The 20,762-nt window shown below is 41.9% G+C and overlaps 1 protein-coding gene across 1 annotated transcript; it reads left to right on the forward strand.

Moving 5' to 3' along the window:
• Window positions 1–12,551: 12,551 nt before the first annotated feature.
• On the forward strand, window positions 12,552–20,475 carry hs3st3l (heparan sulfate (glucosamine) 3-O-sulfotransferase 3-like). Its single transcript, XM_077000101.1, has 2 exons — window positions 12,552–13,357; window positions 18,652–20,475. The coding sequence occupies exons 1-2, from the start codon at window positions 12,900–12,902 to the stop codon at window positions 19,268–19,270; spliced, it is 1,077 nt and encodes a 358-aa protein (XP_076856216.1). The 5' UTR covers window positions 12,552–12,899; the 3' UTR covers window positions 19,271–20,475.
• The last annotated feature ends 287 nt before the right edge of the window (window positions 20,476–20,762 follow it).

Genomic DNA, 20,762 nt, shown 5'->3' on the forward strand with positions numbered 1-20,762 from the left:
CCGCCGTGTGAAGGGACCAAGTTGAAGTCCAGCTGGCTGCCGCGGGGCCTTGTGTGGCAGATCACTCACGCCTGGGGGATTTGACCCTTTCACTGCTCCGCTGCCAGCTCCCCAAACTGACAGCTGCATGAATAACGCCAATTTACCAATAACTTAAGCATGCGGACATTTACATTTGACTCGGAAAGACAGATATGATGTGGCGCTGGATATGTTAGACTGACACAGTAGCGCAGCACAAAATTATGCAAAAACTGTAACAACATTTTGGTGTGATAGAGGCCTTACTGTTATTATACTGTTTGACAGCTTTGATCCTCACTTACAACAACAACAACAACAAAAAGTTTGATGTAATGACTTCTACATTGATGTAATGACTTCTGCATATGATGTTGATATAATAACAACACAATTCCTAAAAGCACATTTAAAAAGACAAATGCCATTGAAAGTAACATATAGTGGTTTCTGTAGGCAGGATCTGAGTTTTGCATCACTCTCCTGCTGAATTGGTAAATAGCCTTCTAAAAAAAAAACGCTGAGTAGATGATTGCTTCTGAGCGAGGTGACATAGCTGGAGGTGTAGAGATGAGAAATGTTGAAAGCACCAAGAGGCATACATTTAATCACAGATTGGCCGTCGTATGAACATGTGAGCAGTTTTTTTTATATTTAAAGCCTACATATTGACAGCGTCATGATTTACAGGGGTGATTCCCGGTGCACGTTAATGATTCTTTTGCACAGGCCACGTGAACGTCCGCTCGCAGCTCTCTAAATCAAGTAGAATGCAGGATCACACACGTGCTACTTCAGGTTCCTATTGGTTCTGCTCTACCGACACATATGACAACATGAGTGTCAACGTGTCACTGCCATGCTTCACGTGACTTGCCCCAGATATGTACTCAATCTTGAGGATGAAGTTTGAAATAACCATTTATTAAACCTCACTCGACAGAAACAAGTCTTAGTTTAGGCAATATTTAACTGCATTCAAGTCTCCTGATCTCTTTTAGACTGAGAACGTCTTTGTACAGGGAATTACAACAACAGCATGTTCATAATTTAAAATCAGGAGCAGCAACTAAATTCTGTTGTTATCATCACAATACTTAATGCAATATAGGCTACTGCATGCATCTTTACATAGGATGTTTATTCTACATTTACGCGTGTGTCTACACAGAACGCTAGAAGCTCTTGAAGAATTCATTTAGACAATGACAGCAGATGTTGGAGCTTAAGCTACTGTTGTTCTTGTCCTTGTCATTAGACTTGTATTAATGATGGGGCACTAATTAGTGAGATTAATTACCCTAATGAGCAGACATTATGACAGAAATGGCAGGCGGTTAAATCACTCCATTTGGACAGAAAAGCTCCAAACTGCTTCCTCCCATGGTTTCTGGGCAACTCTTTACTTCCCATTTGGCTTGGTGGTGTGCTAATGTGCTTTTTAAGAATTTGTAGTCAAAATATATAAACAACAAATTATTCTTTTAGCTTCTACTTTTAGCGTTTGCTTTCCCAGTGCCATTTCATGCCCTGGAGATTCCCGTTGGTCCGGTCCTGGGCTTAACATGGTACAATGGAAATAAAACAAAATATACAGGCGTACATAATACATAGACATACATAATACATAGATGTAGCACCATGATGTAAATTAAATATTACTAAAACACACCAAATAAGTGTACTTGATGTTGGTAAGTGTTCACATTAATCTAATCAAAAAATCTGTTTAATAAATAATTAGCAGCAACATTATGATAAAATTTTAATTGTATTTGGCATTTTTTTATGTTATATGCATCCAAGCTATTGTTCCTAAATATAAACTAAATCTATTTTAAATATCCAAATTGAAAAGTATTATTCCAACTGTTGTTGGAATATAATATGAAATTGATCCTTAATAGTGAGGGTTTGGCTTCCCTTATCCAGAATGTTTGTCTTTTTAAAAATGGTATTTGATAATGCTAATTATTGTCCTTTTAAAGCTGTGTTTTATGATCATTTTAATTTAAATCCAATTAGATGCAGTATACTGTGTGACTATTTAGTAGTCTAATTCTACTGAGCAACATAACCATTTTTAAATTATCTTTAGTACTTTACCCTGAGGTGCGTTCTTTGTAAAAGAGTTATTGCTTCATTCCAAACAGAAACTTGATATTTTAAAGGGAAATACAGAATAATGCTTTCACTTTTAATGTTAGCAAAGGGTGTCTTTCTCCCTCTCATACAAATCTTTATTCCTGAGCGTTACTTCAGGGGATCCTTTGCAAATCCGATGAGAGCATGATAAAGGAGATTTGCATTTGTGCTTCATGCCGTTAATCTGATACAGCAGTGGATCCCATCATGTTTGTGGCAGGTCAGGGAAGGATATGTGTCTAGAGATGTTTTTACTGCAGCTCACCAGAAAGATCATCACAGCTCCGCACCAGGTCTGTGCTTTGGCTTTAGAGATATGGCCAGCATTAGGTTTGCAAAACCAGGCCTTATAAACTCTGAGAAAACACTCATTTAAAAACCTACATATTTTTCACCAGTCTTTGTCTCTTGAAGTGTTTGAAACATCACAACTGTTTCATTGGCATCTGGATGGCAGTTTGTCACTGCTCCTCAATGGATGAAATTATTCTTGTCACTGTTGTAATGTCTCAGAGAACATTGATCACTATGTGTAATTAGTAACATTAATAAAGTTTCAGTCTGTTCTATTGATTGTACTTCATTATAAGTCATTGCTCTGGATGAAAGTGCAATGTTCAGTGCATTCACCATCTATTGTCAAAAGCACCAGAGTCTGACATAATGCACAAATATTACTTGGGTGAACCACTTCAAGAACTCAAAACAACACCCAGGTGTTCAATAATTACTTATTCTCCAGGGGACAGCAAAACCTATATTGAGAATTTATACTGAGAGTCACGTTATTGGAGTGTGGTAGTGGCACTTTGATAAGGCAATTTTCAGGATAGAAAACAAAAAAGCAACACAGAAAAACCAAACAGATCAAAGCCTCTTTGGCACTCGATGAAGACCAGTGGAGCTCGGTGGCCGTTTCTCAGAATGTTGCAACTGGGATCGGGATTAGAATGCAACAATATTGACTCTGTGTAATTAGAGGGGGGTCATTAGGTCCGCAGCTATTTAAAGCCATAAAAGGATTTTGCTGCTGGAATGTTGGGACGCTAGCGGCTCGTTCTCCCAGCACCGAAATTAAATTGGGGCTTTAATGTGAAAAGGGAGGAGTAGTTAATGAAACAGAAGGGGCTTTGGCACAACCCGGGACAGTGAGTGAGTCACAGGGGCTTTTGCCATTGTCAGAGGTATGGAAAACCTCACTTAAATGCCTGAAGGTACATTAGTATACTTGATCTAGTACTGTGTTGAGCTATAAAGCAGATTTGATTCTATCCTTCCATATAAAACACTGTGTGTGTGTGTGTGCGCATGTATATATATATATATATATATATATATATATATATATATATATATATATATATATATATATATATATATATATATATATATATATATATATATATATATATAGCATATAGCCAATATATATATAGTTTGACATTGACATTTGGTGGGAGGGCACTGGATTGCACCATGATATCATGATTCCTCTAATCTAATTTCTGCAAAACAGCATTTTTAGATGTGATTTACGAAGTAGCAAGAAAACTCATCTTTAGTACTTGGGTTCTGAGCCCTCAGGGATGCACTGTGTGTGCTGGATGCTGCTATTGACTTCATGAAGAGTGATTGTCTTGGTGACCCAATGATGACCCTCTCATCTTTACTATAATCTGAGGTGGTGGAATAGACCTGCTCAGACTTGTTGGTTTACTGCCTCTATTCCTGATACCAGACTAGAAAACCCTTCTTTCACTCACACCATTTCCTTTGTGTAAAAATGTCTACATGCCCTTTGTTTACAGCAAACCCCTAACATTACTTTGTAGAATACATGTATGTTTTTTTGGGCATACCCTGTGGACAAAATACAAATGAATAGTCAGGCACAGAACATCTTCATAACTGGGATGTAGGATGTGGCCTTGATTCTAACTAACGTGTGGTGCCAGCACCTCTTCTACACAGAGGAAAAGAGTGGCAACACTTCTCATCATTTGGAGTCAGAAAGCCAGATTAGATCAGACTGGACTCACTTTTATCAGACAGTGTGATGAAACTTCCCTCATCGCTGCTCTCCACACAAAGCCTCATGGGAAAACATGAGTCTTTCAGTCACTGGTCTTGATATTTGCTTAATAAAGATCTGTGTGGTGATAACTGTGGGAGCAGTAGATATTTCATTGCTTTAGAGTTAGAGAACGATGCCAGGTCCACTTTCCTTGGTAATGCCTCAAAGAAGAGCAGAGACATTGCACGACTCACGGTGGAGGACAACATCATTAGGAAGTGTCCGTTATCCAACCACTGGCAAACTAAACAGCACAGACTCAGCAACTGCATAGCTCTTACAACACACACTCTACATGCAGTAAAAACTCACTTTTCTGTTATGTGTACCTTTAAGTGTAGTCACAGAAAACTCTCATGGTGTTTTAATTATCTGTCTAAGTAATATTTATGCTTATTCATTTCTGTATTTATCTGAGCTTAAGATAATACCCAAAATGATCACTGTAGAAGCAAGTTGGGATCGGACGACATCAGTACCATGAGCAAATTCATATCTCTAATAGAGAAGACGACAGTCAGACAAAAACAGACCTGGCAATATTCATAGCACTAGAATTAAAGAATAACTACACAAAGAAATCTGAAACTAGATGCACACACAGGAACACGTAGGGAACCAGACAGAACAAGTAAAACAAAAGAATTTATGACAAGATGGTTCAGTAACGCCGATGTAAATGGAAAGACTGTGTGAAGACGAAGCTGTGAAGTCTGTCCCATATGTGACTCCGGTAGTGGAAGGGAAAGAGGGTGCTGGGTGGACAGGGGTGGGGTACTGGGACAGGGTTGGGGTACTGGGACAGGGTTGGGGTACTGGGACAGATTTGGGGTGCAGGGACAGGTTTAATGGTAGAAATGAAAGACAGGTAGAAATGCAAAACCACTGGAGCCACAGCAACCCCTCCACCAACTTAGTATGAACTGCCTGCACCAGCTGTGGGCTGGAGTAGGACCCAGGCTTGGTAGCAACATCTAGGCAGTGTAAGGTTAGGAAGACCCAAGAGTCCCCAAGTCAGGACATAAAAAACGAATTGGGTGGGCATGTGGGAAGACAAAGTAGAACGGCGTCTACGGTGTGAACTCAAGAACATGCTAGAGATAAGCTTGGCGACTGTAAGATGGCTAATGCTGGACTGAGAATTGAGTGAGGTGTAGGGACACTAGAGTATATGAATAATGGTAGCAGGTAGAGGTAGGAAGATTGTGACTGGGATCAGGAGAAACACCTGGGCAGGTTCATGAGAAGGACACCAAATGAAGTAGGTGGATGACAGAGAAAGACCAAGTGCATCCACATACCGAATGTCCTGAATGTCATGAATTCTTCTCAAAACTTCCCTAAGGCTCCCAATTCTGTTTTGTATCAACAGGCTGGGATAAAGAATCATCCATGTGCTTCAAATGCAGAAGATACTTGAGGTGAAAAATGATAGAAAATTTCTTTAATTGGAGCTATATTTCTTTAATTGGAGCTTTAATTGGAGCTACCACTTTGTGTTTCATTAAATATTTTTGTTGGTTTGCTTATCCAAGAATAATATATTGGATTCATACTGGATTTACTGGAATAATAAAGTATGAATTATATTATTATTTACTGGAGATAAATGATTTGGCATTAAATTATTGTTATAGTGTGGTAATATGTTTTTGTGTATTAACAAGTGTGTTAGTAATGTCATTAATTAATGTTATTAGAGCAGTGTATTAATTAGTTTCACTCAAAATCTGTGTGAACGATATCTTGTATATATGCAAATATACAATATATATAATACGAATGCTACAGTGAACAATATTTGTAGACATTGCATACAATAATAATACAAATTCACATGCATCTGAGGATGAATGACTTTGTGAGATTTGGGCACATTAAGAAAACTTCAGTTAACATCAAGCACAGGTTCCTTTCAGAAGAGAGAAGAAAACCTTCATTCAAATGGTAAAGATACATCTCATATGCAAAGACGGGTTACCAGAAGGACCCCTCTGACAGCACAAACATGTCAGTCAGTCTCATGCCTCTTTCACAATCGCTGATCCGAGACCTGTTATGGGCGGGCGCGTGAAAAACGCGTCTCGTACGCAGAGCTGGAGAACAAAAAACGAGCCCAGTCCTGGCCCCAGCGTCCCCCTAAAGGCCTGAGGGTAGGAGCTGTCACTGCTCACCAGATCTGGTGAAATGGCTTTGGACAGCATGCTGAAAAGAGACTCCTGTACATAGAAGAGAACTTGCTGAGGTTAGGAGGTAGTCTGCTGTTGCATCATGGGATTTTCAGGAATTCATCAGAAGGAAATGCATTATTATTCCCTTCATGTTTTGGGCTCAAAGCTGACGAGATGAGGCACTGTGGGTGCTTTATTTCAGGGCTGAAATACAACTTTAGATAACGCACTGGATGGATTACAAGAGCACTAATGCATAGGCCATGTGGGATTCAGATCCATTGGATGATGCCATTTATTGAAGTGATATAAAACAGACCAGGAGGATCAAATAGCCACTATACCAAATAAATAGTCATCGATAGTGTTTGGTTAATGGACAGGAGTCTTGTGTCCATTAGGGTCAAGGAGCATAGAGCTCTGTCAGATGGCACTTGGGTCTCAGAGGGGATATACCATCTACATCAGCCTTCCATAGAGACTTACATGGCTATGTAGGAACTAAGTGTTTGTGTGTGTGTGTGTGTGTGTGTGTGTGTGTGTGTGGGTGTTTGTGCATGGGGTGTGTGTGGGTGCAGTATTGAATTTAAAAGTGACTTTTATAAAAAACTGGTTTGTAATTTAAGCATGAATAGGACACAGTAGAAACCAAAGACACGCAATAGGGACAGATCAGTTTTAAAATGCACTTAACTAACTGTGGTAGCTTATCTGTAACTTTATGCCAAAGATACAATATTAAACTGAGTAAGGATAAACAATAACAATTCATTACTTTATTTCTGTCACCCATAATAATGTAACAGACAGCACAGCATGGAAGCCAATCAGAAGGCTCGCTCTCAAGGGGAAAACTGGGCTGGTCCAACACACTTTTACTCTGCATCCATCATTACCATAAAAGTAGAGAAAATGAGATGTGTTTGCCTCCAGCTGAGTGACCTGGGTGTTGATCATATCGTATTAAGAACAATGACCGTAGCGCCCGTGGGAGCCACCAAATGAAAAGGGTCATCAGTCTTCAGCTATGAGCTCTTGTCAGGGGCAATGGGAGGGTAGCACCAATTAAACAACACTATTATAGGTGACCTAGTTGTGCTAGAGGCTGGCAGACACCGAACTTGCACCCCTCCATTCTTCCTGTGTTCATTCATAAGATAATTTCTGAGGGCTTCAAATTGTACACCTTCCTTCACATGATTGATCGATCTTCCTCACTGTGAGAAATATAGCAAAACGTTGACGTTCAGCAATGTCGGCACACGGCATTCTTTCTAATGCCTTTTTGTAATGAGCTATGACTCAGGTGAGGAGGACCACACATTAGAGGTGAGAGAGATGGTGGTTCAATTCCCTAGTGGGATGTCAGTGCTTTTTGCTGTCCTAATGCATGGTTGCTAATACACCAGCTTCTCCAAAGTGATAGCATTATCGCTGTTAAGATTCAGTAAATGTGCGGTTAACGCATATCGGACTGTGAATGTTTCTCAAAGATACTGTGAGTGCTTTTTGATTATGATATTGTGTCGCATGGTACCAGTTCTGGTTGACCGTACACTGAAAAAAAAAGCATTGGCTCAATGTAATAAAATTGAATTAATCAATCACACTAATTTTTTTTTCATTGACTCAATCCAAAAAACTAAATTCATGACTAAATGAATTTAGTTTTTTGGATTGAGTCAATGAAAAAAAAATGTGTGATTGATTAATTCAATTTTATTACATTAAGCCAATGCTTTTTTTTTTCAGTGTAGTGTCATTGCAGTTATAAACCTACACCCCCCCCCCCCCCCCCCCATTAGATATTTAACTGTTAACTGTGACAACCAAAGATTAGATGCCATGTAATCTGAATGAAAAATGCATTATTCCATTCCCCATTATCAATGTGAATAAACTTTTTACCTGAGACATAAGTGGGGGATGGTGATAACAGTGTATTATCTCAAGGTTGACATATTGCTTATATGCATAATTCATGTTTCTGTGGTTTTGAGCTCTCTTACAAAGACTGTGCGATCAGGAGACAGTAAAACTAGATAGTACAACAAAACAACAACAGAAACCTCTAAAACACATTTGAAAAGATGTCTGTTAATCCATTGTGACAGCCACTGAGGCCCCCATCTGTGAGGGCACTAGAAGAGTTCCTGGGCAGGATATTAAGAGGCACCAGCCACTGCACAAAAAGTGTAATGATGCAGCAGATTATCAGTCTACATCTCAGCATTTATTAATCCCTGAGTTCTCTGAAATAAATATAGCCAGATTAGACAGGGATAACCCACGTTGTCCTCATGCTTCACCCCCTTTGCCACCCCTCCCCAAACTTTAAGTGATCTGTAATCCTTGCTATTTACAACAATACTAATAAACAATGATACCAGATGTGCTCTGGCTCAGTCGTGGAATCAGGTCAGCTGTTTGGCAGGTAGTAATCTCCTCTGTGCCCTCTGAGCCGACCACACACACTCGTTTTGTGGCTCGAACTCTTGGAACAGAATAAATCCAAAGAAATAATACACTTGCACAAAGGGACTCTGTTGTTTGACAGTGCTCATGTATCAGGCAGCGTTCAATTGCCTGTTAAAACAGTGTGATGATTCAGTTCTCGGTGCGGCTCCGGCTCCCAGGATCGAGCCCAAAGCTCGTAACATTCACCAATATCTCCGCCTGGATAGTATTCTCTTCTTTTGCAGAGTAGTTTGTCAAGTTGAAAGCACAGTGCAACCGTGCATGTTTATACCCTGGGCGAATCTGGCTTTTATCCTCAGCGGGATGGCCAGGGTGATTGCGTCTCCCTTGAGGACAAGGAAGGTGCCATGATTTGGTGGTGTAGCAGCAGTATAATGGCAGATTAAAATCAGTATAACCCAGTGGCCTGCAGTGTGTCCAACAGGCCAGCAGTTTAGTCTGCTGAAAGGATAAGAAGATAGAAGAGAATCAGAGTGAAGGTGGTAGAGCACATAACCATCATAGGTGTAGAAACACATGAAAGCACATAGGGCCAGCCCAGCTGGGTTAGGCTTAGCACTGTTTTTTCATGTGAAATAGTCAGCAGTAGTTGAGTTAATCTAGGAGTAATATAGAAGTAATAATAACATAATCACCAGTATTGATATTTTGTGGATTTTAATACCTTTTTAATGTAAGTACATTGACTTCAGGCTTCTACTGCAGTTCCTGTGTACTTACAGTCCAGAATGCTTTTTCATTTGAAACCTGTCACTTAGCAGGAAATCCTCAGTAATCTCAGCAAATCCCAGCTATTGTGAATCCTGCACTGACAACGTGATCTTGTAAAATTAAACTGTGGGAGTGAATAAAGCAATTCTGAGCACAGAGCACACACATGTATAAAACAGGTGGTAAATCCTCCTTTTCGAACCTTTATAGGTAATAAAGTTGCTAGAGGAATGTTCACATTTAAAACATGGTCTCTGCTCCCCCAAAGGTGCCAGTTAGGATGAGTGCTACTGTCGGTGTGTGTACAGCTACCTAGAAATCGAAGGTTACTTACAGAGTGTGCAGACTTTACCCAACGTGTGTAACCTTCCTCACACCCCACCTTCCACCTCACACCTCAGGGCATCTACAGGGCCAAATGCCCTGTAGGCTGTCTGTCCTACGGCAGCACCTTAAACTCGAAAAAGTCTCATCCTGACAGCACGCTGGACATGAGACGACAGGCCCCGCACAGAAGGTGCTCAGTGATGCATGAGCAGAGAGACTGTATCTTAAACTTTCATGAGCGAGGAATGTCACTAGCCTTTACTGAGGACACGCCTTTCGCGGCTGTCGCATTTTGTGGTTGTTGCTAATGACTTTTCTATATTACATGCTGCCGGGCAAGAGACAAACGCATCTGCGTCCCACAATCTCAAGGACTTGCATTTTCCTCGTGTATCCTCTATGTATGTGATGAGCTTACACATTCTGCAAAACATCATAAATCATAAAACAACTAAATCATATTTTATGTTTTTCCTCAAAGTTTTTCTTTAATATGATGACTGCTTAGGCAATACAGTGTGGAATAAATGTTCAAAAAGGATATTTACATTAGAATTGAACACTTCCTGCTCTTTACAGCTCACTGATGTGTGGCTCCATCTTTCAGAAGATTAACTGGCTGCACTGTGTTTCTCTGTCTACTGATGCATGTGCCCGCCAAGGAATATCATGTGGATCTTATGCCAAATGAAAGACACGAAAAAGACAAGCACTGCATATCAGAGTACAGCAGCACAGAAGCGATGTTGCATAGTTAATAAAGCCTCTGTGCTCATTTGGATTTCAAGAAAACATTGGTTTGGCTCCAGCAGGAAATAAATCACCCATGCTGTTGGCTGGCCCTGACCTCAGGGTCATGTTTTATAGATGGATACTTCATCATCCAACAATCTGCTCTCGTGCTGCACACAAAAGACACGCGGTGGCTCCGATGGGCTGACCTTGTGCCATGATCCTTGAAAAGTACTTTCTTTGACAAAGTAAACAGGAAACTCATCTGGAAAAAAGTACTGCACTCAGCGAAAGGGGTCAGCAAGGGCAGGCCTTCGAATCTCAGCTGCGCCACGAGACGCCCATGGCTGGGAGGTCCAGTGCATTGATGGGGAAGAGCCAAGCACACTGTTAGCCTGTCAGCCTCGTTCTCTCGCACATGCGTGTAAGGCGCTTAGAGTTCTCCAAGCTTGCCAAGGCCCATGACATTGTTTATGTCTGGCATTTCAAAACAATGACGAGACAAGAGACAATCTAACTCAAAATAAAGAGGACAATGCAGAAACTGTCTCCTAATCTCAAGTGTGCGTACTGATGTCCTGGCTATGTTTGAAGGATAACCATGTGTTTTTCAGGAACAACCTCATGTTCTCCAGGACAACGCACCCATGTTCAAATGACAACAAATTCTGATGTTGTAAATCACACTTCTACGCAGCTGTTTTCATAATAAATTACCAACAGGTTTACACAACTTGAAACAAAGCAGCCTGTCATACTACAGTAATTTGAGTAACACAAGAAAGATCATCCACGTTCAGGCAGTGTCTAATTAAATACAAACTTCCAGCTTATTCCATGCCATGCCAAAGGCAATTGAGCATGCTCTGAAAACAAACTGACAATTTAATTTAAAGATAACATATTACACTAAAGCAGTACAAAATGTGCAAACAATATTATATAATATCAATTTATTAAAAAAGCAATATAGTCCATGTGTGCTAGTAGATCTATGATCTATGGACTAAAATCAGCACTATTATGATTCACATTTGACCTTTTGACCTTGGGCACATCTGCTCCTGGAGAATGGGAGAAAATGCATCATAAAGTTAAGCAGATGAGATCACCACAAATAACCATATGATGTATTTTTTGATGCAGTCATCAAGAAAAAATTACATGATGGATTTTGTTGCATCCTAAACATCAAAACATTCTTAGTCTACATCTGGGATGTTTTTTTATATTTACTTTAGAGACATTATCATTTAGGCTTATAAAGAATATTAATGACTAGCATGTTTGCTTCTTCCTTTTTCTTTTCAAAGGTAAATACTTCTCACGTATTGTTCAAGCACGCGTGTCATAAATAAAAGCGACTTGCCCTTAAGTGAAACTAGCAAGAAATGATCAATTAGGCTACTGAATCATTTTCAGAACGTGGCGTTGAACCTGACACAAACTGGGAATGATAAACAGTTTCCTAATAATTCCAGTAGCCTAACTAGAGGTAATACTGAGTGGTGGAAATAGCTCACCATACCTGCTTTGGTGTGTGTTTCGCTTGTACAGTAAGTTCGGAACGAGTGGCCATTTCTCTGAAATTTGAGCTTGTGTCTTGTGTCTGACGTGGAGGTATCCTAACCATTTTAGAGATATTATATCTTAAATATTCATTGAGAACAAACCGCGTGTTCACAACGCGCCTCTTGTCGTCTGAGTCGTCCATGAATCCATTATTGAATTCACTTTCTGGCTACATACTCAGCGCCGTTCTTCGCGCGCCTGCTGAATTCTTAAGTACCCCGCCTTCGGCCCGCCACTCTCCAATCAAAGGAGGCTTAAACTGCGCTCGAGCGCACCACGCGCTTTCATGAATGAATGAGAGCTGTTTCGGGACAGGAATTCTCCCGGGACCCCTGGGCAGCGACATCGGGTAATCTCACCAAGAGATAGATCACTTCACGAGAACGCGGATATTAAAAGCTGTATTTTTATGCTGTCCGTGCAAGTATTGGAATACGTGGAAAGAATTCATCTACTTTCTCCATGCCAGCGCTATGACATATAGAGTCAGACTGATCTCTTATGACGAGGCATGCCTACCCTGACCGGCAAGACGATAACGATGTTCAGAGAACATGAACCCAAACCCAATTCGGTTTTGGTCGGTCATGCGCTCGTTTTACAGCGCTTTAAAATAAAGCCAATTATATCTTGAGTAGAATGGCCTCCTTCAGTTTCTTCTTAGAGGGATGGCAAGTTTTCAAAACCCTCCACTGGACATTCGGAGACTTGCACAGAAACTTTTAATCATGCTGTCAGTCGGCATTGTGTTCGTCTATCTTTTTTACTTTTTTGCGGGGTGCTGCGAATCCGAAGTTACAAGGAATTCAAACTTAAGCTATGACAAGTCACTGTTCGTAACTGGGTGGTACCACGAGAAGAATGAGACCGTTCTCGGAGATGTTTTAAATTCGCGTGGTAGCAGTGTGGAGGAAGAGAGAAGCGATGCCCTCGCTTTGGAAGCAAACACCTCAGGGAAGGACTGGACGGCCACGCGGAGACTACCAGACGCTCTTATCATCGGAGTCAAGAAAGGTGGAACAAGAGCGCTTCTGGAATTCCTCAGACTTCATCCTGACATCCGCGCTCTGGGCTCCGAGCCGCATTTCTTTGACAGGCATTACGCGCGCGGACTCAGCTGGTACAGGTAGCGAGAAAAAAGTTATCCTTCTTTTTTAACACATTTACATAATTAATATTAATTATATATTATTTATATATATAAACATAATTAATTATCAGTCGTTAATAATATATTCATGAACGTTTGAAGGAATAAAACAATGCACCTGACCCTTCAATCTGCAAAAACGTCCTTGATGAATTTTCAACATTAACAATCTTTTTAACAGATTATATTTTACACAGAGCATGCTTTTAGAGTCAGTGCCACTGTGATGAGGATACATTATTTGCAGGTTTAAACACCCTTTTCTGTATTATGAGGTATCTGTCCTGACTCGAAGATATTTCAATCAAAAGGTTACTTAACTCGCAAATTCTAGGTGTAGCGTGGCCAAACATTATTTACTGTTACCGATTTTTAGAGTAATTGTGAAGCACTAAAAGACCTTTGGATGCTGTGTGGATTGCGCTACTGTAGCCATGCCAAATAATTTTATAGCTTATTTACTACCATAAACCTCAGGTTCTTTAGTGAGCGGACAAAGATCAATTATTTACCTTTTAGCTGTTTGATTCATTGTTTTGTCAATTCTGACTTGATTATCATTCAGTCAGTTGTGTCCACCCCACACACAAATGCACAAATTTCACGTCTGCATTTGCAACCTACAAATTAATTCAGAAAATCCTCACATACTCTACAGCTCAGTTATATTTATTTTGCCATTCACTTAGAACAGTGAGCGATAATACTGCATTGAACAAATCAATACGTATACGTGTGTAAATTTGTGATTTGGGTTCGTACACGCCCATTGGTCCAGGCAGGAGTTCCAGGAGCAGCGATGAGGCAGATTGTCATCCCTTCAGGAACAGATGGACCTCACAGCATGGCAAACCACTTGACATTATTGTGAGACCTGTCAATTGATCTTTAACCCAAGTCAGTTTTTCCACCACAGATAATTATGTGTGCCAGGCACTTCATAAGGTCAGGGGAGCTTATGGACAAGCAGCCAAGCTCAAACTGGTGTCTGTCCTCAGCCCTGTCTGCTGGCCCTATGGAGTGGACCAGCCATTAATCTTGTTATCAAAGCTAGATTGAAATCTATAGGAGCATGGGGGAGAGGGAAAATACTGTTCTGTGTCTTTGACAAAGGGAAAACTAGCATTGGTAATGCTCCGATAAGATCTTGGCCGAGGTCGGGGAGATAGATGAAGTCCTGAGCTCATAGTGTGTTCCCAATCGATTGCCCCAGTGCTTGACCTTGCTTTGATGCAAGCATTAAACCAGTTAGCTTTGGTCAGTGCAGATTCAGTTACAATTAGCATGATGTTAGATCCTGCTGGGGCACAACACATACCCGAGCTACGGGGGTCATGTTTCCGATGGCAAATGCCATCCCCCTGGCTTATAAGGAAACTATTTGCCATAAAGTCACACTCAGCAGTGCTTGACATTGGTGTGGCTCCTGGAATCCTGCAGGGAAATGTTTCTGCTACGTGGGCATTTAAGTGCCTGTGAATAGAAGAGAAACAAGGGACTTTCCGGGTGTTTAAGTGTATTTTTTCTTGGCTTGAAGTAGAAAATGATATATATACACAGAGCTCCAGATCCTGGAAGGGTTCTGAAACAAATGTCCTTAGGTATACATTTTCAGTGTCTGTAGCATCAATAATATTGATTTCGACATGCTGGAGTCCTTGGGGACTTTAACCTGTAGGATTGAGTTTCCTGGAGGCATCTCGTAGAATGAGATGGTAGGGTTTTTTTTCTAAGCTGTAAAATGCTTTCTCACCATCACTAAAAACACTCTGTCACTTAATAGGGAGATTGCTGAAGTGGTCCGCTTATGATTTGCATCAAATGTCATCACATTGTAACAATTCATTTGCAATTCATGGGATGGAGTTAACATGAAGATTTAAATTCATACCCATGGACTCAGAGCCAGCCTTCAGCATGCTGTTATGAGGCAATATGTATGAACAGATATGTAGACACACAAGACGAATGAGTCTGTGTGATCGTCTTCCATTTTCCACAACACAGGACATTTACAGTATCTCATACTATTACCTGGCAGCAAATCAAGTTGTTTTAATTATATTTGGAAGTGTATTTGTTTTTAAAGGATGAGATATGAAATTTGTCCAAATAACAGAAATTGGTTGCCATGGTTTATTATTAATTCAGAGCCCGTTGCAACATTTCAACTAAATTTAGACTCTTTATAAACACAGATTTATGACTTTCACCTACTGTTTTGCAATTCTTATGAAAAATACCAACAATCAAAAACTAAGTATAAATAAACTGCATAAACACATTTAAGCTTGATTGTTGTATGACCATTTTATAGCATCATAATTTAGGACCTGAAGTTATACAGCAACAACAACTTTTGGCTGTGTGCCTCTGTAGATGTTGGGGGCCAGGTGTTTTTGATAGCAGCAATACACTGTAGTTTATGAAATCACCATAAGGCCTAGACTCTTAGTTTGTAATTCAGTTCTCATTAGTTGTCTCAGGGGAGGGTGGGGGTGCTGGGTGGGGGTGCTGGGTGGAGCATCCTGGACCCCTCTATGATGGATGTCTATGGGAAGTGGTCAGGGCACAGTTACAATTGACTGGGCCCTTAATGGCCACCATGCAGTGAAATGGATGGCTGGATTCAAACGCGCACACACACACACACACACACACACACACACACACACACACACACACACACACACACACACACACACACACACACACACACACACACGTACATGCCCCTCTTCTGCTCCATTGTCTGATTGTTTGCATATGCTTATTTCTCACTACTGATGGGACTCTTTTAAACCTACCATACACCACTGACCATCCACATTTGGAATATACTTTGAAGGTTTCGTCTTTAAATGCTCTATGTTTTATTTGCCCTACCAAGTCGTGCAGAAAGCAGGTCCAAGGTGTATCTCTCAGACACATCCAACTCAGCCCTGCCAACACTTCTCTGCCATGTGAAGAGGCAACGCTGGCAAAACAATCAGCCACATGACAAACAGAGCAGAAGATCACATCTCACTTTAGCAGCACTTTTATTAGGCTACAAAAAACTAAAACAACACTACACACTGCAGTGAGTAGCATCAAGTACAGTAGATATTACAGTGTTCTTCCTCTGAGGAACGACCAAAAAACAAGATAAACGCTCACCACACCCATAGCGGTAGGTGCTGCCCCAGCAGAAGACCGCAGTAATTGCCTCACATCTGTTTGTGCGCGACAGGACACTGATGAGGCCGCGGAGTGGCCCGTCCACAGACTCCACCTGCTGCCCTCTCTCCCAGCTGAGGCCCCTATTACCATACCCCCGTCATGATCAATACACGGGGCACCATTTGGTTTATTCAGTGTACCTCTGAGAGACTGGGCCAGAACACAAGCTCAATTAGGAGGAGCCTGTGCGGCTGCTCCCGGGACCTGCTGGGACGCAGCACAGCACAAAGCTGCTTGAAGGAACAATGGAGAGGATGTGGTGCTTACGGGGAGAACATGTATTGCTTAGGGTGATTCTGGAAACTATTGGTGCCAGACTTTCAAAACGCATTAATAATCCGCTGAGTAATCTAGAAAGCCATAACATATTGCCAAAATTAAATCAACAAAGTGCTGCTAATCCTAGAGACCTAGGAATTCGGCAATTCGAGAAGATTCGTAACAAAAATAGCCACGAACCGAACTTACATTGTGTAGGCCTGTGTGCAAAAATATTTGTTACGTGGTACCATACAGGGTTTTTCTATATAGGGTAAAACACTCCAGGGGAAGGGGGTAGGGTGAAGTGGCAGGGGCCATAAATGAACCCAGCTCTAAGAGCACTAACATTTTGATGCACTCTGCTTTCTTTTTTCAGAACATCTTTGATGCTTTTACATCAGCTCTGTCATGCCAGCGTAGTGCCCAAAGCTTTGCTATCTGTTCTGCACCAGTGGATTAGTCTGCTAAGCTAATGTACAGGACACCACTAATGGCCTCCGCCTTTTGATTGGCATCTCCTCTCTTGTTAGCTCAAATTTTCTCCATTCAGCGTAAGCAGATCGCTGCACTCGTGGGACTGTTTGTGCGACGCACACACTTCCTCCACGTATGCCGTACTGCGTATCCTGTCTGCGACCCTTTTTTGTCATTAACGCAAATTGCAAATCTGAGATTGCACAAAAGGCCCCTCCTTTAGTCCATAGGTGGGCATGATGGGAAAATGTGGACAGGCCGCTGCAGTGGACACAAGTGAATAATTAATAGACTTACTGGCCCTTAATAGGCATAGGTAAATAGCAAAGTCTTCAGGCTAAGTGCTTTGCCAGATGAAGTCATTGATAATGCAGTGTGGCCATTGATAGAGGCCGGGGGCTGCTGTAGAGGTAGGGGCGGCTGGTCCGGCCGGCGGGGGAGCGGGTTGGCCACTGATCTGTAGCTTTGGGGACCGAGCACTTGTCTGGCCTCTAATGTAACACATGTAGCTCATGCATTCAGGCTGGGTCAGCTTTGATCTATCATGGACCATAGTGAGTGGTTTTCTGTTGATATTGCATGGTTTTTTTTGCTGGCTTGAAATGACCCAATAATGACTTTTGAGGCTATTTACTTTGTGCACCTCTTGCCTTGTCCTTCACTCATATTCGCACCTATCAGGACTTTGAAAAGCTGGCTGTAGAGAAAGCCCCAGTTAGGTGTGGTCATTCTCAGGAGCAGGTGGGGTGCAGGAGGGCCATTAAGCCCCGTGGGCCTGCAAGCCACTTAAACCAAATGAGTCCCATCTGCAACCCAAGGCAGGGGGTAGTGGGTGGGGTAGGTGGGGTGGGGAGCGGAGGGGGTGAGACGGCAGTCCGAGCCTCCTTCCATTTGCTCTGCCTTGTGTGGCGCTAACCTTGCTCTGATTGATGCGGCCTGCACATCTGCGTGAGCAGCAGTGCCGCTCCTGCACTTAGCGGCCAGATCTGGGAGACGAGGGCAGTCGCCTGACTCCTCATTTGCAGCCAATAAGTGACACGGCTGGCCTGAAAATCCCCCCGTGGATCTGTTGGAGGACAAAAGCCTTGTCACCTCATTAGCCTTGTCCCTGTCACCCTGATCTCCCCTTCCAACGCATATGCTGCGGGGAGTGATGTGATTTGGCTGATCAATACCGCAGTGGGGAAGGTAACTCTAGTCTTAAGGGAAACAGATCTTGGAGCCTGGAGAAGATACAAGACTGATGGGAAAAGGAAAAGTAAGTTTGTATTCCTCTCCTGTTCTCTAAGTGGTCCTTGTTCTCTGTGGTTTAGGAGTATGATGCCCAAGGCCCTGGATGGACAGATAGTGTTGGAGAAGACGCCGAGGTACTTCGTCACAGCGGAGACGCCGGCACGCGTGCGCGCCATGTCACGAGACATCAAGCTGATCGTGGTGGTGCGCAACCCCATCACGCGCGCCATCTCCGACTACACGCAGATCGTGTCCAAGACGCCGGCAGTGCCCAGCTTCGAGAGCCTGGCCTTCAAGAACGGGACGGCAGGCGGGGTGAACCTGCTGTGGAGCCCGCTGCACATCGGCCTGTACGCCCGGCACCTGGATCGCTGGCTCGCCCACTTCCCGCCGGCGCAGATCCACTTCGTGCATGGGGAGCGGCTCGTCAGCGACCCCGCCGGCGAGTTGGGCCGCGTGCAGGACTTCCTGGGCCTGCAGCGCATCGTCACGGACAAGCACTTCTACTTTAACAAGACCAAGGGCTTCCCCTGCCTGAAGAAGCCAGAAGGCAGCAGCAAACCTCACTGTCTGGGCAAGACCAAGGGCAGGTTGCACGTGCATGTGCGGCCCGAGGTCGTGAAGAAGCTTCGCGAGTTCTACCACCCCCACAATCTGAAGTTCTATCAAATGGCTGGCATGGACTTTGGATGGCAATGATGAATGTGGTTTTGCACGTGAAGCCTTGTGGGAAAGGAACTGAAAATCACTCATGCAAAGCTGCAAAAGGCCATTACCTCTTAATGGGTGTGTCTGCACTTCTGAGTAAATATTTGATGCAGTTAGATCTGTAGTGCACGTTGACTCATTTGATCGTTGTGAGACTGATGCGGTTTCAAATGATGGAAAGCTCTGCTGACTGTCACCGGATAAGTTGAAGGGAGAGGTTGAATTTTATGCACTGCGATCAATATTGAAAGACTGTGTAATCAAATTTTCATTTGTTGATGTTCATAAATATTGGTGTTGCTGGATCATGGCCTGGTAACACCAGGCTGCATGACTACAGCATAAATTTGTTGTGTAAGTAAACATTTGATTCACTTCCAATGGTGCACATTAAATAACCAGCATTATGCATTTAGAAAATAGGCATCGTAAGCGCGGGTCCAACCTGAAGAAATGCTGTGAACAAACTATATGTTATATTATTAATGCTGTCAGAACTATGTGGAATACTGTAAAATACTACAGTACTTTGACCTATTAAGTGAGATTTTATGGACTGACTGTAATGCAGTTTAACCCAAAATGTCTCTTAAACAGTGCATAGACATGACCAAGAACTGGGTTTATCTATGGGCTGCCAGATACTTAACAAATGGTCTATGTCCAAACTGTGTGATATGAGAGAGCCAAAAAGCCATTTTATATTGTTATTATATTTCAATATATTGGTTGCAACTTTATTATGATCAAACCTGTGATCCTCTTTGTGATCCTCTTTAATGTATTTTTAGAATCATGAATTCAAGTCTCAAGTCACACCAAGTCATGTTTAGCTGTGTTAGTAAACAACACCAGTAGCCTAAGTGAAATCACTTTCTTAAAAAATACATTGTAACTCATAAACTTGGTTATAATGGTCAATGGTAACAATAGGTCGTAGATACTGATACATTTTTCCAAGTGGTCTTTGTATAGTCTCTGTATCAGTCTTAATTCACAGATAGCGGTCCATTATAACTTCCTGGAATCGATGATAGCCACAGATCCAAACCCAGAAGCTGTTGTTGTTTGCATGAGTTTGCACTAATTTTAAATGCAGCCAAGGAAGTGATGAAATTATTTTTAAGATGGCTTCTGTATTTGTTATCAATGTTGGATCCACCAGTGTGTGGAAAAATAAAAACCTTTTTTGTACATGTCTGAGGAAATTGGACTTTTCACAGACTGAACTGTTCTTAGCTTCTAGTCAAAATGGGTTTTTATCTGCTCATCAATTCGCAAAGCCCTTGTGCTTCATATTGTGTATTAGGTGCAAACCCCTCCGGTCAAAGATCATATGTAAATACATGATGATCATTAAATGATGTTAAATAAGAAAAGGAAATGTAAAAAGCCAAAAGTTTGCACACAGAGCTGTGCGGGCAGGGTATGCACTGCAGAGTCCTTCATTAATTATAGAACGTTTCTACTGCAGTGCCTCCTA

Source organism: Brachyhypopomus gauderio, chromosome 3, assembly GCF_052324685.1.
Source record: "Brachyhypopomus gauderio isolate BG-103 chromosome 3, BGAUD_0.2, whole genome shotgun sequence".
Taxonomy (NCBI): Eukaryota; Metazoa; Chordata; class Actinopteri; order Gymnotiformes; family Hypopomidae; genus Brachyhypopomus; species Brachyhypopomus gauderio.

What these genes read in the sequence shown, in the direction of transcription:
- hs3st3l (XM_077000101.1), top strand. Translation starts at nt 12,900, where the DNA reads ATGGCAAGTTTTCAAAACCCTCCACTGGACATTCGGAGACTTGCACAG. An exon ending in CGCGGACTCAGCTGGTACAG is followed by an intron (nt 13,358 to 18,651) that starts GTAGCGAGAAAA and finishes TCTGTGGTTTAG; the next exon opens with GAGTATGATGCCCAAGGCCC.